Below are 22,971 nucleotides of genomic sequence, written 5' to 3' on the forward strand. Positions count from 1 at the left end.
AAGGAATAAAATAAAGGCTGGAGAAAAATTTAAAAATACTAAATTAAAAAAATCTATATTAATTATGAATAGAGTTTTCTGGCAAATAAGTTACTAGATAGTCAATTATTATTTGCAAAGAAGGGCCACATTTAAATCCAATCACTTAACCAATCCTTAAAAGAAACAAAAAAATCAGGCAACCTAGGTTTATCCTTGTACTACATGTATCATGATTCCAGTTGTAGGAAATAAATGTAGAAAAATTTAGTGTTTTATCAATCTCTTATACTTTAAAGAATTTTACTCTTTAAAATATCCTGTTTTTCCAAAATTCTAGGAGTTTCTCTTCCCAAACAAAATAAAGCTATATTATTATATAATAAACAAGTTACTAACAGAATTGAAAACATTTAGGATGTGGCTATCTGGAGAGTTACAATGAAATATACATAACATTAAATTTATCAGTCTCCCTTCCTCTAAAAAAAGGTCAGGCAAACTGGTCTAAAATAGTTGGTATCACTTACAATTGCTTTTTACATCTCTTAGCTGACTTCCATGACACTTTGCATCTACAGGAGAATTCTAGATGTCCTTTGGCAAAAAGATGGTTGCATTTGTTTTGATGTGAGACTAGGTAGCCAACAAGGAATATAATCAAATACAGGTGCAGCCAGCAAATCTTCTTAATTAATATTATTACAGCCCGATGTGGCTAGTAACTTTCTACAAGGCTGTTCTGAGCAATTCATTAAATTATTCAAGGTTGGTGACATTATCTTGGATTGATCTAATACATTTCAGTGCTATTACTTAAAAAAAAAAAGAAAAATTATATATATATATGATATTTTCTGGGTATAACAGTAAAATTTTCATTGTAATAACTTTGGAAAAATTTTAAAAAGTAATGACTATAATGGATAAAGACTACTTCTTCATTTGAGCATACCATAATTTATTTAACCTATTTCATTTCTTTCCAAAATTTTACTACTATAAATGCCACTGCAATGCATAATCTTGCCTATAAACCATCATGTGCCTTTTATAACTACTTTCTTAGGATAGATTCCTAGAACTGGAATTGCTGCATCAAAGCATTATACTGTTAAACTGCCTTTTAGAAATGTTGGATCGACTTCTTATACTTCCGCTAATACATGCTACAGTGGCCATGCCAATGCCTACCACTAGGCATCTCCATTCAAAACGAAAAATCTTTGCCAAATGAGTAAGTAAAAATGAGTACTCCCATTGCTAGCAAAGCCATTACATAAAATGGTTTGTTAAAATTATCTACTGGACAGTTCAAAATCCAAAAACATAATGCCACAACTTAAAATTTCCTTCCCATTTTATATCATGTCCTTCCTTCTGAAATAAACTTAATGATAATCCACTTATTAGTATTCTGTAATGGTGGCTCTCTCATCATAAAAAAAGGGAAAAAAGTATGAACTTACTAAAACAGCTAGTGGGAGAGGAATGAACCCCATCCTCCGTGCCACAGAGTCACTGTAATCAGTATACGCCTGGACAGAGAAAACAGAGAAGGATTATGGCATTTAAAAAGTTCGCTTCCACTCATCAACAGCAAATGTTCTCAACAGGCAAGACTATGCACAAAAACAGAAGCCGGCACCTATTATTGAGTAATTGAGTAAAATACTCTCAACATTATCTAAACGTTCATAAGAAGTTTTAAATCCAAAGTTGTATAACTATTACAATACTACAGAAATCTTACCCTGCTTAATATTAAGGACTATTATTATTTTACTAAACACAGTGTAGAGAACAGAGATTAAGAGGAAGTTGAAATTTATGGACCTTTCCCTTAACCAATATTCCATGCTAAATTAAACCACTGTTAATTTCAGACTATGTCTCTGTTATAATGCTCACATTTTTCTGTCGGCTGCTAACAAGGTCAAAAGCAAGGCTGGCTCTATATTCACTGTAGACCTAAAGACAAATAAAAGTGATATATTAAGTAATATAGTGCAAATATACAATGTGCACAGATTCAGACTTTGTAGATGAAAATGTTTAATAATTAGCCGGGAAAAAGGTGTTGATCACCAAGCAGACATCTGGGTAGTGTTTCTCTATCTTCCTAGAGTAAGGGTAAAATAGTCCTAATTCCCCCATCTGTTATGTTTACGAGCCTTTCAAAGATTTCCCTTCAAAGAGCAATAGTCAATGATTATGACACTGAGAGTTTAGAATTGGGGGAAGAGGGGCTATTTTAAGTAGTATTATATATATATATATATATATATATATATATATATATATATATATATATAAAATTTGACATTTTAAATGAAAAGTTTAAAAAATTATTGACTGTCTATATATATATATATATATATATATATATACACACACACACATACATAGACTATATATAACGATAATGATGCCTTCTTCAAAGAATGGATGCTCTGCAAGATATAAAACTGAGAGAACATAGAAGTTATGAAGGGACTGTAAACTGTCATTTCACTAAAAACTGCACTGAATCAAGTTTATTAATTTTGACCTCAGATGCTGAGAAGATGATTCCATTCTGTACTGAGGAAGCCAAGAGAGTAAACAGTGAAATGACTCGATCACTGCTTTACAAAAGAATACAAAATCTTATTTAAATATATATCAAATCATCACACAGTAGCAGTTGCAACCACATTAGATTTCTGAAATAGTACCTTCTGAGACAGTACTATAACAAGACAAAGTATAAACCAAATAAAATGTAGGAAACTGATGAAATTAATGTTTATTTTGGGCCTGAGGCAGGAATGGGGAAGATGCTAGGAACTCCCATGGTTTTGTACCCTGAGCCTACGGCACACGCCTATTTCTGGAAACTCCACAGAACAGCTGGCTGAAACACAAAACAAATCTCTCGAATGCTTTCACCAAAAAGTATAAGGCTCTTGTTTTCTAGAACTTTTCAGAAATCCATAATCACAGAAAAAAAATCCATTTTTAAATATAAAATACTTAAAAAAAAAACCTAGCCAGAGGGAACAGTTTTGATAGTCTAATGCTTAAATAGAAACAATGGGATTTGTATAAGTTTAAGTAAACAAATTATGATGCTATTAACAGTTTATAATGATTCTGAGTCAGTGACACTCTACTCTGACCTGAACTATTGGCCGAACTATAGTCCCACCCAAAAGTATGGAACAGGACTGTTCAACATTGAAATAGTATACTTTCTGTACTATAATTTTTAGAAATTGAAAATTATAATTCTAAATTTAAAGTAGTAGTACTCTTATCTTTATAAACGCAGTAAACCTGGACTCGTCATTTTACAACTTCATAATATTAAGCAGCAGCAGTCAACATTAAACACTGAATTGCTTATTAAAATACATACATCTGCAGTAATGTCATTGAACTTGGTGATAAAGGCATGTTTTACAATATCCACAGCAGTTTCTGATGCAATCACCATACAGACATCTGGAAACAACACCCAGAGGTGATCTAGAAAGTGCAGGGAAAAAGAGACAGTTGAATGTCTTCATAGGAACGGGGTATCATGTACCATAATAGTATCACACAGGCAGCTACAGAAATCTGCAATCTCCACATGGCTCAACTATAATGCTGCCAATAAATGATAACCGAGGCAAAACTAGCATTCAATTAATTATCAAAAAACCTCTATTTTATCAAGTTAAAGGATAATACACTCAATAGATAACCTATTTTGTATTTTCTCTGTGCCAAGCCCTTGAGGGGCAGGTCACAGAGGTGAGTGGAGCCCCTGAATTCCTTCACATAGCTAACACGCTGGTAGGGACGACTAATTGAGCAGGCTTGTTATAAAACCCTTTAATTCTATAGCTGCCTAGTATGCTAGTAAATAGCTAGTTGGGACATGTGCTGGAGTCAATGGAACGATCTTCCTCTCTTTGCTCCCTAAGATGCAAAGATTTTGATCATTTATTTCAGTATCCCACAGATGCAATCTGTCAAGTTTGTGCACCTTTACCATTATTTGTTAAGATGTCAATTCAGTACCAAGCACCTGATAAAAAAAATGCAAACAAATAACCTCCTAAGACCCTGAAGAAGGATGTGAGAGTGTGACAGAGCAAGAAAAAGGTTAGAAATGTCAACAAGGTCCTAGGCCGTTTGGGATCTGGGCACTGGAGGGCAGGGTGGAGAGAATACAGGCCATCCGAGCTGACGGTTTTAGTGGGTCTGGCATTGCGTTGAGGTTTTGGGAATCAGGAAACTTTTTTCCACGTCAAATTCTGCCACTAACTAGCTACATGACTTTTGGCAAGTTTCTTCATGACCTAAGTTTCAGTTTCCTAATCTACAAAATAAAAAGCATCTGTATTTCACCACTATGAGAATAAAGATGGACAGCGCAAAGTGCCTGGCACACAAAACAGCTAGCATTACTCTTATGTTATTCATGATCTTGCAGGCTTACAGGAAGCTTCCGTAAATGGCATTTTTTAAGAAAAGAAATTAAAAAAAGAAACTAAAGAGAGAGTGAAGGAATGATGACTCACCAACATTAAGTGCTCCTTTCATCACACTGCCATAGCAGTAATAAAGAAGACCCAAGCAATTTGCTGAAAGTCCCAGGACAAATGAGAATATGACTTCAAACCTCCAGCTGTCAGCAGGCTTAGGACTACTGTCCTTTGGCACAACAGCTTGCCTCAAGACTTCTGATCCCATGTGGGCTCTGCTGAGACCAGCCACACATGCCCTCTACACAGCCTCATGCAGACACCATATTAGCTGCCGTAGCTGTAAACCAAGAACGCAGCTACACAGAGAAAATCCCAGTGTGTGGAGCACGGCTTTGCTGCCACAACTCAGGCAGACTTTGGATCTATTCAGACAGGAACGCAAGCCACTATAAGATATATTTCATCTTATGCTTTCCACAAGAAAATTACTTCTGGAAATGTATTTCCAAGATCATATATCTCACTTAACATCTGTTTCTGGTTTCTCACAGGTACCCAAAGACTAGACTAGCAATGAATCAAAATAAATTAACAAGAAGTTATTAAAAGCCTGGAAAGTGTATCGCATTGAAGGTAATGAATAAAATGCAAAAAATAAGCTTGTTCCTTAAGAACAAGATTGTACAAAAATGTCAGAAACAAAAAAACCAAAAAAACTCTTAATTACTTGAGACACCTGAGCACATGATCCTTTCCCCACCAAGCTCACTTCAGCATTACCAGACTGTGTTTAACTACCTATTTTCACTATTAGCCTGAGAGTCCTACACATATCTCAGTACTGTCTATGCGGGCCACAGTGCCCAGCCTTATGTAAATGTCTGCTTTATGAATGGATGATGAAAATCCATAGAATCTTATTTTATTTTAGAGAGACAGAGGGTGCATGTTAGTGGGGGGAAAGGAGCAGAGGGAGAGAGTGAGGGAGAATTTTTTAAATTTACATCCAGGATAGTTAGCATATAGTGCAACAACGATTTCAGGAATAGATTCCTTAATGCCCGTTACCCATTTAGCCCATCGCCCCCTCCCACGATGCCTCTAGTAATGCTCTATTTGTTCTCCATATTTAAGAGTCTGTTATGTTTTGTCCCCCTCCCTGTTTTTTATATTATTTTTGCTTCCCTTCCCTTATGTTCATCTGTTTTGTATCCTAAAGTCCTCGTATGAGTGAAGTCATATATTTGTCTTTCTCTAACTTCACTTAGCATAATACCCTCCAGTTCCATCCACGTAGTTGCAAATGGCAAGATTTCATTCTTTTTGATTGCTAATACTTCATTGTATATGTATACCACATCTTCTTTATCCATTCATCCATCGATGGACATTTGAGCTCTTTCCATACTTTGGCTATTGTTGATAGTGCTGCTATAAACATGGGGGTGCATGTGTCCCTTCGAAACAGCACACCTGTACCCCTTGGATGAATTACCTAGTAGTGCAATTGCTGGGTCGTAGGGTAGTTCTATTTTTCATTTTTTGAGGGACCTCCACACAGTTTTCCAGAGTGGCTGCAACAGTTTGCATTCCCACCAACAAGGGAAAAGAGATCCTCTTTCTCCACATCCTCGCCAACATCTGTTGTTGCCTGAGTTGTAAATGTTAGCCATTCTGACAGGTGTGAGGTGGTATCTCACTGTGGTTTTGATTTGTTTTTCCCTGATGATGAGTGATGTGGAGCATTTTTTCATGTGTCGGTTGGCCATCTGGATGTCTTCTTTGGAGAAGTGTCTATTCATGTCTTTTACCCATTTCTTCACTGGATTATTTGTTCTTTGGATGTTGAGTTTGATAAGTTCTTTAAAGAGTTTGGATACTAGCCCTTTATCTGATATGTCGTTTGCAAATATCTTCTCCCACTTCGTCGGTTGCCTTTTATTTTTCCTGATTATTTCCTTCGCTGTGCAGAAGCTTTTTATTTTGAGGAGGTCCCAATAGTTCATTTTTGCTTTTGTTTCCCTTGCCTCTGGAGATGTGTTGAGGAAGAAATTGCTGCGGCCAAGATCAAAGAGGTTTTTGCCTGCTTTCTCCTCAAGGATCTTGATGGCTTCCTGTCTTACATTGAGGTCTTTCATCCATTTTGAGTTTATTTTTGGGTATGGTGTAAGAAAGTGGTCCAGGTTCATTCTTCTGCATGTCGCTGTCCAGTTTTCCCAGAACCACTTGCTGAAGACACTGTCTTTATTCCATTGGATATTCTTTCCTGCTTTGTCAAAGACTAGTTGGCCATATGTTTGTGGGTCCATTTCTGGTTCTCTATTCTGTTCCATTGATCTGAGTGTCTGTTCTTGTGCCAGTACCATACTGTCTTGATGATTACAACTTTGTAGTACAGCTTGAAGTCCGGGTTGTGATGCCTCCTGCTCTGGTTTTCTTTTCCAAGCTTGCTTTGGCTATTTGGGGTCTTTTCTGGTTCCATACAAATTTTAGGATTGTTTGTTCTAGTTCTGTGAAGAATGCTGGTGTTATTTTGATAGGGATTGCATTGAATATGTAGATTGCTTTGGGTGGTATTGACATTTGAACAATATTTGTTCTTTCCTATCCAGGAGCATGGAATATTTTTCCTGTGTGTGTGTGTGCGTGTGTGAATGTGTGACTTATTTCTTTCATAAGCTTTCTATAATTTCAGAAGATTTTTCACCTCTTTGGTTAGATTTACTCCTAGGTATTTTATAGTTTTTGGTGCAATTGTAAATGGGATCAATTCCTTGATTTCTCTTTCTGTTGCTTCATTATTGGTATATAGGAATGCAACTGACTTCTGTGCATTGATTTTATATCCTGCAACTTTGCTGAATTCATGGATCAGTTCTAGCTGGTTTTTGGTGGAATCTTTTGGGTTTTCCATATAGAGTATCATGTCATCTGCGAAGAGTGAAAGTTTGACCTCCTCCTGGCCGATTTGAATGCCTTTTATTTCTTTGTGTTGTCTGATCGCTGAGGCTAAGACTTCCAATACTATGTTGAATAACAGTGGCAAGAGTGGACATCCCTGTCTTGTTCCTGACCTTAGTGGGAAAGCTCACAGTTTTTCCCCATTGAGGATGATTTTAGCATTAGGTCGTTCATATATGGCTTTTATGATCTCGAGGTATGATTCTTCTATCCCTACTTTCTTGAGGGTATTTATCAAGAAAGGATGCTGTGTTTTGTCAAATGCTTTCTCTGCATCTATTGAGAGTATCATGTGGTTCTTGTCCTTTGTTTTATTGATGTGATGAATCATGTTAATTGTTTTGTGGATATTGAACCAGCCCTGCATCCCAGGTATAAATCCCACTTGCTCGTGGTGAATAATTTTTTAATGTATTGTTGGATCCGGCTGGCTAATATCTTGTTGAGGATTTTTGCATCCATGTTCATCCCGGAAATTGGTCTGTAATTCTCCTTTTTAGTGTGGTCTCTGTCTGGTTTTGAAATCAAGGTAATGCTGGCTTCATAGTAAGAGTTTGGATGTTTTCCTTCCATTTCTATTTTTTGGAACAGTTTCAAGAGAATAGGTGCTAACTCTTGCTAAAATGTTTGGTAGAATTCCCCTGGAAAACCATGTGGCCCTGGACTCTTGTCTTTTGGGAGATTTTTGATTACTGATTTGATTTCTTTACTGGTTGTGGGTCTGTTCAAATTTTCTATTTCTTCCTGTTTCAGTTTTGATAGTGTATATGTTTCTACGAATTTGTCCATTTCTTCCAGATTGCCCATTTTATTGGCATATAATTGTTCATAATATTCTATTATTGTTTGTATTTCTGCTTTGTTGGTTGTGATCCCTCCTCTTTCATTCTTGATTTTATTTATTTGGGTCCTTTCCTTTCTCTTTTTGATCGAACTGTCTAGGGGTTTATCAATTTTGTTAACTCTTTCCAAGAACCAGATTCTGGTTTCCTTGATCTGTTCTACTGTTTGTTTGGTTTCGATAGCACTGATTTCTGCTCTAATCTTTATTATTTCCTGTCGTCTGCTGGTTTCAGGTTTTAATTGCTGTTCCTTTTCCAGTTCTTTAAGGTGTAAGGTAAGGTTGTGTATCTGAGATCTTTCTTCCTTCTTTAGGAAGGCCTGGATTGCATATACTTCCCTCTTATGACCTCTTATGCTGTGTCTCCGAGGTTTTGGGCTGTGGTGTTATCATTTTCATTGGCGTCCATGTACTTTTCAATTTCCTCTTTCACTTCTTGGTTAGCCCATTCATTCTTCAGTAGGATGTTTTTTAGTCTACAAATATTTGTTATCTTTCCAAATTTTTTCTTGCGGTTGATTTCGAGTTTCATAGCATTGTGGTCTAAAACTATGCACGGTATGATCTTGATCTTTTTGTACTTGTTGAAGGCTGATTTGTGCCCCAGGATGCGACCTATTCTGGAGAATGTTCCAAGTGCACTGGAGAAGAATGTGAATTCTGCTGCTTTAGGATGAAATGTTCTCAATATATCTTGTTAAGTCCATCTGGTCCAGTGTGTCATTCAAAGCCATTGATTCCTTGTTGATTTTCTTTTCAGATGATCTGTCCATTACTGTGAGTGGGGTGTTGAAGTCCCCTACTATTATGGTATTACTATCGATGAGTTTCTTTATGTTTGTGATTACTTGATTTATATATTTGGGTGCTCTCACATTTGAAGCATAAATGCTTACAATTGTTAGGTCTTCTTGGTGGATAGACCTCTTAGTGATGATATAATGCCCTTCATCTCTTGATACAGTCTTTATTTTAAAGCCTGGATTGTCTCATATAACTATGGCTACTCCAGCTTTCTTTTGTTGACCATTAGCATGATGGCTCTCCATCCCCTTATTTTCAATCTGAAGGTGTATTTAGGTCTAAAGTGGGTCTCTTGTAAACAGCATATTGATGGATCTTGTTTTCTTATCCATTCTGTTACCCTATGTCTTTTGATTGGAGCATTTAGTCTACTGACGTTTAGAGTGAGTACTGAAAGATATGAATTTACTGCCATAATGTTGCCTGTAGAACGGAGTTTCTGGTAGAGTTCATTGGTCCTTTCTAGTCTTTGTTGCTTTTGGTCTTTTTTCTTTCTTTCTCTCTTTTTTTCGTCTCTTCTCCTCTCAGAGAGTCCCCCTTAAAATTTCTAGTAGGGCGGTTCAGTGGTCACAAACTCCTTTAATTTTTGTTTGTCTGGGAAACTTTTTATCTCTCCTTCTATTTTGAAAGACAGCCTTGCTGGATAAAGAATTCTTGGCTGATTTTTCTGATTCAGCACATTGAATATATTCCGCCACTCCTTTCTGGTCTGCCAAGTTTCTGTGGATAGGTCTGCTGCAAACCTGATCTGTCTTCCCTTGCATTATAAGGACTTTTTTTCCCTTGCTGCTTTCATGAGTCTCTCCCTGCCTGAGTATTCTGTGAATTTGACTATGGTATGCCTTATTGATGGTCAGTTTTTGTTGAATCTAATGGGAGTCCTCTGTGCTTCCTGAGTTTTGATGTCTGTGTCTTTCCCCAGGTTAGGAAAGTTTTCCGCTATGATTTGCTCACATAACCGTTCTGCCCCTATTGCTCTCTCTTCCTCTTCTGGGACCCCTATGATTTTGATGTTGTTCCTTTTTAATGAGTCACTGATTTCTCTAATTCTTAAATTGTGCTCTTTTGCCTTAGTCTCCCTCTTTTTTTCTGCTTCATTTTTGTCCATAAATTTGTCCTCTATATTGCTGAGTCTCTGCTCTGCTTCATCCATCCTTGCCGCCACGGAATCCACTCAAGATTGCCGCTCATTACAACATTTTTTATTTCATCCTGACTAGGTTTTACTTCTTTTATCTCCTCAGAAAGGGATTCTTATCTATTTTCAACCCCAGCTAGTATTCTTATTATCGTGATTCTAAATTCTGGTTCAGACATCTTGCTTATATCTGTGTTGATTAAGTCCCTGGTGGTCGTTTCTTCCTGCTATTTCTTTCAGGGTGAATTCCTTCATTTTGTCATTTTGGAGAAAGAAAAGGAATTAAGAAGGTAAAAAAAATTAAAATAAAAAAATTAAAAACAACACACACAAAAAATCAAATAAATGATGCTAGATCCTAGGTGTGTTTTGGTCTGGTTGTTGAAAAGAGCTTGATAGATTAAAGAAAAAAGGCAACAAAAAAAAAAAAAAAAAGAAAGAAAAAAGGAAAACGTTTGAAAATTTGAAAAATGCATACAGTGAAACAGAATAAAATGAAATGATGGAAGTAAAATAGAATTTGAAAAATTTATAAATAATAAAAAATATAGAAAAAATTAAAGAAAAATATTTTAAAAACTTGAAAATAAATTTTTTCTCTGTATTCAAGAAGCAACAAAAAAGAAAAAAAGTAAATTGAATACTAGTGAACAGACTGCAATACGACTGAAATTACAACATTTTCCCCTAGAAGTCAAACTCTGAAGCACTTTATAGTTCATAAACTAAGCAGGTGGAGAGACTAATGGTGTTCCTGAAGAGCAAGGGTGGCTCAGTTGGGTGGGGCTTAGTGTAACGGCGCTGTAGATGGCGCTGCTTAGCCTACTGAGGTGGATGTCGTGGCACTTGTAGGTGTGTATGCGCATGTGCAGATGGGGTGAAAATGGCGTCACCCAGCTACCCAGTCTCTAGTATTGAAAGTCTGTTCTCCCTGATCAGCAATCGCCCACCACTCCTTTGTCTCTGGCTTCTATCCACTCCCCGCTGAGAGTGAGAATTTTAGGCAGGCTCGACACCCAGTGCAGAGCCTGACATGAGGCTCCATCCACAACCCTGGGATCATGACCTGAGCCGAAATCAAGAGTCGGATGCTCAACCGACCGAGATACGCAGGTACCCCCAAAATTCATAGAATGTTCACAACTTCCTGTTAACCCTGATTTAAGGTGTGTAAGTAACCAAATTTACTGCCTTACATTATATTTCTTCAATTTATCCTTATTCAAAATGCCGATTAATAGGCAGTGAACGAGTAAGAGACAAATGTTAATAAAGAACAAAAGTTTTTCTGGTGAACCCTGTAAATGGAAAAGAGCTATGTTTAGATAACGCCAGCACGTTAAATAAATAAACAAAGAGGCTGCAGTGCCCAGCAGGGTCCGCCCAGCAGGGTCTGCTCACCACCGAGTCCACCGCCCTAGAGACGCCGTGAGATTCACAGGGAATGCCGGCCGAAGACTGCTTCCCATGACGCGGCATCCTGGCACACCTCAGAGAACATACTCAATCCCTCCTATTGAACCAGGTATTTTCAATACCCGAGGAGTTGAACGGCTGATGTTTTTGAAGCTCTCTGCAATATTCATCTTATTTCACGTAAAAGAATGATTTTTGGTTCAAGAGTAAAATTCGAAGGCACTATATTTGTTGAGTTACATACCTGGATTCCAAGAAAACTGCTCCATGTTTCTTAGACACACAATTAGCAAAAGCACATAATTCGTGAATCGTTCCTTAATATCTGAAAAAAATTAACATAAATACTGCACTGCATACAAATAATAGTAATATAGTGCATGTATAATTTTCTTTTAGTTGGAACATGATCAAAGTATTATTATGTACAAATGTCTGCAAAATAAATACACTATTTTATATATAGGATGATGCTACATTGGTAAGGCATTTACATCTTTCACTGACTTAATTCTAGTATGGAAATTCCAGTTTTGTATATGGTTGAACAGATCAGTGGTTTTTTTTCTTTTTAATACCTGAGGAAGGTTTCACAGAATGGCTCAACTACCGTTTGTTTATCTGCTTTCTTGCTGATGGACATTTGGGTTGTTTCCAGTCTCTGGCTGCTATGAATAAAGCCGCCATATTTCTGGTACAAGTCTTTTGTGAAAATGTGTTCTCACTGCTGAGTTGCACGACAGGCAAATACTTCAACGTGTCAGAAACTGCCAGAAGTTTTTGCAGAGCAATTGTAACGTCTTCTACTCACACTACCAAATCCTGAGAATGCCCATCACTCCACGTCCTGCCGACATTTGGCACTGTCACACCACAGGAGCAGCCACTCTGGGGTGTGTGCAGTGGCATCTCCTTAGGGCTTTTTCAACTCCATTTTTTACCACAGTGAAAATGTCAACGTGGTGAGAGATAAATCATATGTTCATATTTTGACGAGACAGTCTCGACTTGTGAACTCTCTTCCAGGGTCTCAGGAATACCCCTCTAGGGTTCCCTGGGCTATACTTTCATATCCAAGCCACTATGCTCCTTTGATTTTCATAACTATGAAAGATAATTCCAGGGATAGATGTTGTGCCTTCAGGCTTCTCAAGGTAGTAAGGAGGCAGTAAGGCATAACTGAAAAAGCTGAGAACAGAGAGACAATCTGAGGGCTACGTCGTAACTCTGCTCTTAGCGTCCGTGTGGGTGACCTTGGGGAAGTCAAATTACTTTCTGTGTTAGTTTCCACATCTATAAAAGGGAATATCATCTGTTACAAAGAAATTTCTGGATGAAGAGGAAACTCTGCAAGTATGGTAAGGTGCTATGCCATTCTTTACCCTTTATCATGTGAAATATCTTGAGATTACAATAACCTAGAGAATAGAAAATTCGGTGCAGATGTTGAGGGAGTAAGAGAAAGCAGAGCTTAAGTATAGGAAACCGTAACCTGGAGGCAATGTGACACCCCAGTTTCAGAATGAATTGCGAAACAATACTGCATACAGCTGCCTGTAGAAGCCAAGAGTACGTACCGCTATTAGACATTTGAAAAAGATTGTTCTTTTCAAACTTCTTGAAAACACTTCCTTTAATTTCAACAAACTGCAATAGTAAACAAAAACATGACTTTTATCATGATAATAGATGAAAAAATGGACATGCTACATATAAAACTTCCTGGAGAGTAGATAACGTGAAAAAAAATCACTTTGTCCCACCCAGAATATTACCACTAAAGTGCCGTATGACCTCAAAAATGTAAAATGAAACCCCATACTTACATTATTAGACATCATGATGGTGAGCAGTGACTTGTTGTGTGAGTTAAAAGCCACGTTGAGAGTGGTTGCTTGAACCATGATGAGAATTGCATGCAAAACTAGTGGGCAGTGACATCAAGGAAAAAGCCCGTTTTCATATCGTATCAATAGATACAACTATACAGTTTTGAAAGTGAACAATGTGGGAGGGGGGCATGGTTATGCTTTCTAAATCCAGTCTTGCATTCATGCTTTGTTTTCTTATTAGCTATAGGTGATACGAATTTGACAGGTAAGACGTACGGGACCCATGTGAAACGAAAGCAGAAATGAGCCTCTGCGCATCCATTCACTTGGACCGTTGAGTCCTGGAAGATGGTTGTCTGGTTCTTTCTGGATTTCTAGTATTTGGCACAAGGCCTGGCAAACAGGCCTTGAGAACAGTTTGTTAAATATATGGAATAAATTATGATAAATACTGAGAAAAGAGACTTAGCTAATTTGCCTTCTAAACAGAAAAGCACACAAAGTAAAAGTCTGGAAGCAACTCACCTCTGTAGTTCTGCAGGGGATGGGGACTGTAAGATAATAAGAAATGTCTAATAATGAAGTTTCTTTACATGTCATTTTTGAAAACATCCACAAGTTGCAGGCATGATATCTGTATGACACTTGGACTAGTTCGTTTACATGAAAAGAGTAGCTGTTTTACTTCCTATACTTGGAACAAACTTTTATGCTTACAGAAATCTTCCCACTTAGTCCCTACATTTTCCAAGTGTTAATCCAATCCTTTCAAGTCTCACTCTTTCAGAGACAGTACAACTCCCGCGAAGGAGCCCTGACCCCACGTGGAACTGAAGTGCAGCTACTCACGAGTGTGTACAAATGTACGTATGGGTAAACACGCACGCGCACACAAAGTTTATCTAGTAAAGCCTTTGCTCCTCAAAAGAAAAGCTTTAAGATGGGGTGTGGGGAACAGAGGAGATAAAACCTCCAAAATTCCTCTCAACCAATTTCAAATTCTACCTCTAGATGAGCCGTATACATTTTAAGCCCTAGGATTTAACAAAGAATTCACAGGCTTAAAGATAACTTCCACACAATTCCAGTGTGGGTATGAAAGTTATACAGATCACATAAAGTATGTATAAATATAAACACTTCATTCTCAAGTTCTTCCATATAATCAGTTACACTGAGACGAGAGCTGCTTTTTCCCAGTTATAGGGAGCAAGCATACACAAGTCTCTTTAATTTATAATCACTACTACAGCCAATTTACCAAAAGAAAGTAGACGTTTCACACTAATCTTCAGGATACACACTCCTCCCCCTTTAAATCTGAGAAGCAGCTAACCAAATAAAATGATGTACAATATGCACTGACTTGAAATTCCCAGTAAGTTTAAAGGATACAGACATAGAGAACGGCCATGAAAAAGTGAGGAATCACTCCGATATGGGCTCTTTTTCTTTCTTTAGGCTCTGTTGCTGTCCAGTAGAGAGCATCTAATATATCTTGTCCAAATGATGAAAACAGACGATCTGCTACCTGAGGAGAAAAATTATTGGCAAGGTGTTTCCTTTCCTTTTTTTTTTTTTTCCCTGCAACGTGTTTCTTAATATTCCACCGAAGTATGTTACCACAACTCAGATGCAACTCAATCCCAACTGAGTTGGGATTTTTAAATACCGCTGGAAGGCAAGCTATAAAAGAACAGAGATCTTTGTTTACTTATGCAGGGGTGTTTCTTTATTCTCTCACATACAGTGAGTGCTCAAATTCTTGTACACTTAGACTCATTATCTATATTTATAACAAGGAGTGTCTTACATGGGGGCAAAGATAAAAGGGAGAGGCACATGAAAATCATGGGTCCTCCAGTTTTAATTCTCTAAGTTCGGATTCAGGGTCTGAACTTAAATCCTTTAGGCCAAATATATAATTTGACAAATATAATATTTGTAAGCAATGGTAGCTGTAATTTGTTTTGGATTAATTACATAGTTTATAATATGCAGATTTACTTCCTAGAAACATTTTCAGGGACTGATCTCCATGAATATAGTATGATAAATAACCGGAAGCACGCTGAAATTAAAAACAAAAGAAACAAAAAAAGGAGGGCATAGGTCATTCAGGCTTCAGCTATCATGTGCATCCACACCCAGATCATCAGCCTTGGGCTCCCACAGTCTCTAACCCATCACTCTGTTCTTTTTCACCATGGTATTTATCATTTCCTAATATCTTCTTGTTTATGGTCTTTTTTCCACCTGCAGAATATAAGCTCCATGAGAACAGGCTTTGCTCACCTCTGGATTTTTAGAGTCTAAAGGCAGTGCCTGGCATGCAGAAATTGTTGATTAAATATTTGCTAAAGGAAGACATAAGAGCTATCCACCGTTCGGGGAGTCTCAACTGTGGCACCGTGCTAAGCCCTACGTACTGCCTCACTGAACGTTCCTAATTCCGCTAGCACCCGCGGTTCACTGGTGAGACAGTAAGAGTTACAGACACTTGGCAACCTGCAGCCAAGTTCAGGACAGCAAGGCAGTAAGTGAAGAAGCAGGGTTCGGTCAGAGACGGTTTATCTCTAGATGAGAGTCTGGACTCCTGTCCACTGTGCTGAAGCCACATCGTCAACCGTAGTCTGCAAAGCGAGTATGTGTTTCAGCCGTTCCGATCAGCAATTTACGGACCCTTTTCCTTAAGGCCCATTCGCGAATAATAGTACTGAGGCCACCCCGTAGAGGGCTTCGTATACTAGGGGGCGCATTGCGTTTGGGGGTAGGTAGAAGCCCTCGGCACCTACAATCCCCTATGAGGGAAGGCAGGGAAGGGAACTAGTAGGCTACTGGCAGGAAGAGCCACTCACGCGGCAGAAGGAAGGAGATGAGCCCGCGCTTTTCTGTAGGTGAGAGGGAGGGGAGAGTGGGGCGGCTACTCTGCCTCAAAAACCCACTCCCACCATCTGCATCCTGCTTGGTGGGGCCGAAACGAGAGCACAGGCAACGAGCCTAGAATCAGGAAGCTGGGTGTGGTTTTAAGTCATGTTGGTCAACGAACTGAGGAGTAACCAGGACCGGCCAGAGTTCCATGGCTTCCATGACGATACGGAGAACCCTCCTCCACCACAGCAATGCAGTCTCAGAGCAGACAGGCCGGCAGTGCCCACACCACTCCACTGCCCCACTCAGTAGGGAAAGTCCTTTCTTGGCTCATTTAAAAGGTAAGGAGACTTTACTTGTGTCCCTGAAAAGTAGTATAGGAAAATGCATTTGAACCTCAAAAGTTTTACTGTATCACCTAGGGTAGCTTACTTACTATTTTAAGAATTTATTAAAGCAAAGCCTTTTTTTTTGTTTTTGCTTTGTGTAGCTGCTTATTTTTGTACGAAAGCAGATTTTCATATGTTGACTGCTTTAAAGTGAAATATATTGTATTAAAAATATTAAGTACTTGGAGGAATTGGGAGACTTCTGTTTGCTTGCTCTATGAAAAACTTCCAAAGCACTTTAAAATGTACATCTATTATAGCAAACACATATAATCCTATCATTTTTCCATAATTTTTAAAGGTCCAGTGAAAAGTATACGTGGGTTTCCAATGAATTTGCAAACAAATTTCCCTAACAACTGACAACCTATATTCTCACGGGGGTTCTGACTAAACTCCAGGCAGCAGGCACCCTTCTCTCCCACCTGAGGACAATACACGCCCTGGGGACCCAGGACCAGCAGTGGGCACCATCTCGCCAGGATGAGATTCTCCAGCCTCAGACCAGAACCACTTAATCAGAATCTGTATTTTTAACAAGGTCTCTAAGTGACTCCATAAACATCAAGGCCAACAACAGTCCTAATACTAGAGTCGGCGGGCAAGTATTCCATATCAGAAGGCCCCAAGTCTGTGCATCAGCCAAGCGTGTCACGGTCTGGGAAGCTAGACCAACCGTGCGAGTGCCCTAACTCACCTCGAGCATATTGTAGATGATGTACAGCTTGATGACTGACTGCCCCCTTATCAGGTGATACATCATGGAGTAGTCAACGTAGTGCATCATGAAATAGCAGATTACCAAAATGACACCCTTCAGGATGTCACACACCTGAGCAGGCTGAAGCAAACGTCTGTCCCTGAAATGCAGAAGAAGTAATAAAAACATGAGTTTTATTTTATGTGTTCTCGAAATAATCTTTACCGAACATGCACTGGCATACAAAAATAAAAATGAGAATTACGTTGGTATTTTAAGAACTAACGAATTCTACTGACTATTCAGCAGTGTGAAGTTTTCTGTCGAGTACAAAATATAAAGATGTGAAACCAGAATTACTATTAGAAGTGGGCCCTCTTAACAAGCAAACGCAGAGGGCGGGCATCTGCTGATAAAGGACTTTGAAGCAATGGATTTCCATGATTTCGACACAAGACTTTCACCTCAAAGCCCTGCGGCCCGCTGGCTCAGCCCCTGCGGTACAACGGTAGCCCTTGGCACTTTTTATTTATAGCATAGAAGGTTTCTCCTTGTCTCTTCACAAGGAGTTCATACTTCCATGATGGCGTCCTGGTCCACTGTGCGGATGTGCCGTAATTTACCGGACACCACTGGCAAATGTCCAGTCTTCTGCAACCACAAACCGTGACGCCATGTACATGTCACGTCTCATATATTAACGTATATCTGCAGGATAAACTCCTAAAATTGGACTTGAAGGGCATGTTCCCTGGACAGAAGCAGCAGAACTGCCCTCTCTGATGGCTGTACCAATTTTCATATCCACTAGTGGCTTATGAGGAAGCCTGTAGCCCAAGCGCATCGATCCAGGGATAGATCAACTTCCGGATCTCTGCCAATCCCACTGCTGAAAAATGGCATCTAGCGTAGTGGCCACTGATTTTTCCCAATGGAAAAGTGCATTTCTTTATATATTTAAGTTATTTACATTTCTGTGAATTCTCCGCTCGTATCTTTTTCTTACTCGCTTGACCCAAGTTGCAAATTGTTTTACTAATTAATATGGGCAGAATCATTGTTTACTTCAGATGGGGTTCAAGGCAATCCACCCCCAAGTATGCCAATGTGGCATATTATTTTGAATTAAAGTGACTGAGGAAACAGCTGATACAAGGACACTCTGACCTCTTCTGTCCCCTTGAATACAGGAGATAAATTCCCCCATGAATGGCACCCTCCCTGCACCTGGAGTGACATAGAAGGCATCCTGATCACCAGACATAAGAAATCCAGTGCTGAGAAGGCTGTATAAGCAACCCTTGTCACTTCTTCATTAACTTGCTACCCCAAGCCCGAACACCTGGATCTTGTTAATTCTTCACAAATTTACTCTTTCTTTGTCTTAAAGGCATAAAAGCTTCCTGCTTGGTCACTTCTTTGAGTCTCAAATATTTTTATAAGCTCCTGTACATATGAAATCAAATTTTTCTCCTGTTAGTCTGTTTTATGGCAGGTTAATTATTGGATCAGCCAAAGAGTCTAGAAAAGAAAAAAGAAAAAGTTTCCTCCCCTACACTTCTGAGATCACAGCATAAAGAGCTAAACCTAAATTGTGCATGGAATCATCTCACTAAATCACAAGGGAAAACACACACACACGCACACACACGCACATGCACACGCACACACACACACACAGAAAAGAGGAAATTTAAGATTTCTTTCAGTGGCTATGAAATTCCCGTGACAGGAACGGAAGCGGCTCTGTGTCCGCAGGCAAATTCCTCACGACAGGAAATGCTCCCCCTCCCGTTCGCACAGCTGTTCTGCCCAGTGTCATCAACAAAAGCCCTGAGTACTTTCTTCAGGAGTTACAGAATCTCTTCATTTCCGCCCCAGTGACAACATTCTAGCACCAGCCTAAGGGGTCGGCTCCTTTTCCAGCTGGCCCTCGACCTTCTAAGGTCTCCGTATATTCGGTGTTGTCTGCTGACCTATTCTGAGGCTCTTTCCCAACCACTGTCCCCACTCGGATCAGGGGCTCTTTTCTTTCACAGTCTTGCAGAGATCAGCAAGGAATCTGCAAGCCTTCCCAACTGTTACCCGAAACGCTGTTTTACACAAACAGCAAAACATCATTTTACAAACGAGGTTTGCGGTATCAGCTCCACGAGCAGTTGATACAGGACCTCATTCTTATTTCCTATAATGCACACCACACGTGTTTTCAGCCAGATATGAATTCGATCTGTTCATAGAACACGGGATACTGCAAAAGTCCTGAAAAGAGGCAAATTCTATGAGAACTAGGTCTACAAAGGTTTCCAAGTAGATGGGAAGACACCGAACTGAAGCAGGGAGTCTAACTGGGGAGACAGGTCAGAATGTGTCTGTGTCAGACCGTAGGTCTTGAGACCAGTGCTACCAACTGACACGCCAAGGGAAATTATTCTTAGCAGCTGAAGTTTGGGGCAAAATTGCTTCAAGGACAAAGCTGATGAAGATCTATCATTATTTCCCTCTCCCCCTGACTCTTTTCTCCAGTGCCGTTCCTCTCTCCCACATGGAGTCTGGCTGTTTCTCACCGCGGCCCATCTCCTAAGCACCCAGCTCAGAACACAGATCTCTGTCAAGGCCTATTCGATTATCAAGGCAATTCCCTGCCCCTACTTCCACAAGATTAAAAACAGAAGAGGCATTACATTTGTTGAGAGGTGGAACTAAACATATTTTTAATTCAAGCAATGAGAAGAGGAGAGTTTGAACAGGTGGCCTATGTGTGACTGCCTCCCCTGCGACAGCCAGGGGACAAACCGGCAATGGTACGGAGTTCACTTCCCAACGCTTCCCCAGAAGCGCAGGTGCAGCTCTGCATACGCTGACTATCACAAATCGCCAAGAGCCGTGGGTCTCTGTATTTAGAAACTATAGGTCATGTTTTATGAATTAAAGAAAATGATAGATACCAAAAGTAGGGCAGTATTAATTAATTTGCATTAATTACCAAGGTGATTTTGATTACTAATTAAACGAAGAAAACTATACTTAGAGCTTTCGGTAATAGATTGACATCTACTTAGTTAAGTGATCTCAGCCAAAGTAATTTTATTTAAGAGACAAAGGGCTTTTACACACACACACACACACACACACACACACACACACCCAATTATGTGTCTTCATAAACATTTACAACAAAGGACCAATGTGTTGCTATATCTATGAAGGGATACTATCACTAATTACAAGTCATTGTCGGGAATCAGAGCTACCAAACGTGGGAAAAATATATCCCAAAATAACACAATATGACACATTTTGAACAAAGATGATAACAACTCACAATTAAGCATAAACAACTTTAATTTAGCTTTATCTTGCCTAGGATTAAACCAGGTTGTAAAAACGACAGAAAAGTTGTAGAAACACCTTATATGACAGTTCCGTTACTATGCGGCAGGCACTGTTCTAGGCACTTGGAATATACTCATTCCCGTGTTCACAATAATCCTATGGGCAACGTACTATCACCATCTCAGTCTTACAAATGAGGCAAAGCACAGTCGAGAATGTGCCCACAGCTGGACAGTTACTAGTCAAGCAATGGAGGAGCAGGGATTTGAACCTTGGCAGTCTGGCTCCAGAAGGCGTGTTCTTTACTACCATGGTAGTCTCTATTACCATTCCAGACTTTTCTTTAAAAGAACTTATAAATCAACAAAATGGTACCCTTTCTCTTTCAGCATAATAATTTAATTCCATATTACTTATCACTGTACTGACATCTCATTTGGAAAAATTTTGTGCTAAACAGCAAATATAGCCATCATTTTTGTTATTTCTAAAAAGAGAAAAAAAACAGGACCATATTTTCCCGGACCCACTGCTTTCTGTGTGCTCTCTGCTCTGGTGAAAACATCCACTGCTAATATCATAAGTGGTTGCTCCAGAGAGAACTTTGATTTTCAAAATGAAGGAGTATCATTTAAATAAAGAATAAAAGTAACAGACCTCCTAAGAAACAGACTCTTATTTTCAGATAAATATCCCTGTTAGTAAAAAAGGAAAGTTGCAAAAATTAAAATTATTTCTAAGGTGGCATCTTAAAAGGTATCTTTATCTATCACAGCATCTCCGAGTAAGCAAAGACCTAACCTCAAAATAAGTTCACAGTATTAAAAGAACTTGAACCAGTCCCAATATAGGTTTCCTTCTCCATCAAGATATTTTTAGACGACTATCTGGTAAGCATTTCCAACTCCAAAAGCAGCTTATCCATAGCCTTGCCAATCAACTTGGAATGGGCTTTCAAACAATACTTTCAGGTTCATGTTCTCCCTTATAAATGTCTGTGAAGTGGTAGTTACTGGCAATTCATTTGGCAAATGCTAAAAATCCTACACGGACACATAAATAAGTGGAGGAAGCTGCTGGACAAAGTGAAAAACCCACTAAAGTCTAGGCTTGGTTGTGAGTTACTGCAAGACGGGTAACATTAAACAAGATACTCAACAGAACTTAAAATATTTTTAAAATTTTCATGTCAAGCCACTCATACAGAAACCACATTTTCTCATTTCTAAATTTCACCTTTTACTCATTCAGACGCTTCCCCTGGACATGCACAATTGTCTATGGAAGCACTGCCGTTGTTTCAAAGGGCTCAGAGATTCAGGGGAACCCAACAAGGTAGTGGACAAAGATGCTCTAGGCAGGCTTCTTCCTTCCGCTCCATGGCAGAAGGGAACGTGCTGAGACTAAAGTAAAAACTGGTAGCATACAGAAAGATCAAGAAAAAAGAAAAGGTAACACAAATGAGCGAGAAAAATGGGATAATCCCTGCCTGGTTGATTTTCAAATTGGTGTAGAAAGGTGTCGAGCTATCAGCACGAGATATTTCATTATAAAATACATAGACTGAATCTTTCTTTCTTTCTCTCTGAACGCTTTAACTGTTTGTAGTATAACTAAAAGAATGCAAAATTTTTAAAAAATGTAAAATGTTATATGGTTCCCATTTTTAAAAAAGAAGTCCCTTTATAATTTAGAAGTAAATTCAAACACAGTATTGCGATTAAGATATTTTCCTTGGGGCGCCTGGGTGGCTCAGTTGGTTAAGCCTCCGACTTTGGTTCAGGTCATGATCTCGCAGTTCGTGGGTTCAAGCCTCACTTCGGGCTCTGTGCTGACAGCTCAGAGCCTGGAGCCTGCTTCGGATTCTGTGTTTCCCTCTCTCTCTCTCTCTGCCCCTCCCCTGCTCACGTTCCGTGTCTCTCTCTCAAAAATAAATAAATATTAAAAAATTTTCTTGTATTTAAAAAAGATATTTTCCTTAATTAGGAAATCTTAAGTTCTGTTGACATACAGTAGGAAAATAATGACTAAATGCTGAAATTGAATGATTATAAGTCTTTCCTTGGGTTTCAAATACTTTCAAACTCCCCTAGGAGAAAACCCAACTCGTTTAATAGAGCTATGCTCACTATCTGGAATAACGCAAAATAAAAACTGTTTGGATGGCAGTGGCTAAGCAGCTCGGCTGACTCTGCTGTGGCATCGAGGAGAAAGTATTGCTGTCAAGTCTGAACAAGTGTAATT

General features: G+C 39.0%; 1 protein-coding gene across 1 annotated transcript in view; it reads right to left on the reverse strand.

Annotated features, from left to right (window-relative positions):
• TAPT1 (transmembrane anterior posterior transformation 1) overlaps positions 1 to 22,971 on the reverse strand; it is a 66,742-nt gene that overhangs the window by 11,047 nt on the left and 32,724 nt on the right. Inside the window, exons 4-11 of the mRNA XM_060655378.3 lie at positions 17,389 to 17,551; positions 14,827 to 14,962; positions 13,426 to 13,523; positions 13,177 to 13,246; positions 11,844 to 11,924; positions 3,380 to 3,489; positions 1,891 to 1,950; positions 1,449 to 1,517 (exon numbers count right to left, since the gene is read on the reverse strand). Of these exons, the coding sequence (XP_060511361.3) occupies positions 1,449 to 1,517; positions 1,891 to 1,950; positions 3,380 to 3,489; positions 11,844 to 11,924; positions 13,177 to 13,246; positions 13,426 to 13,523; positions 14,827 to 14,962; positions 17,389 to 17,551 (787 nt within the window). The remainder of the gene's footprint in view (positions 1 to 1,448; positions 1,518 to 1,890; positions 1,951 to 3,379; positions 3,490 to 11,843; positions 11,925 to 13,176; positions 13,247 to 13,425; positions 13,524 to 14,826; positions 14,963 to 17,388; positions 17,552 to 22,971) is intronic.

Source organism: Panthera onca, chromosome B1 (genome assembly GCF_046562875.1).
Source record: "Panthera onca isolate mPanOnc1 chromosome B1, mPanOnc1 haplotype 2, whole genome shotgun sequence".
Classification (NCBI taxonomy): Eukaryota; Metazoa; Chordata; class Mammalia; order Carnivora; family Felidae; genus Panthera; species Panthera onca.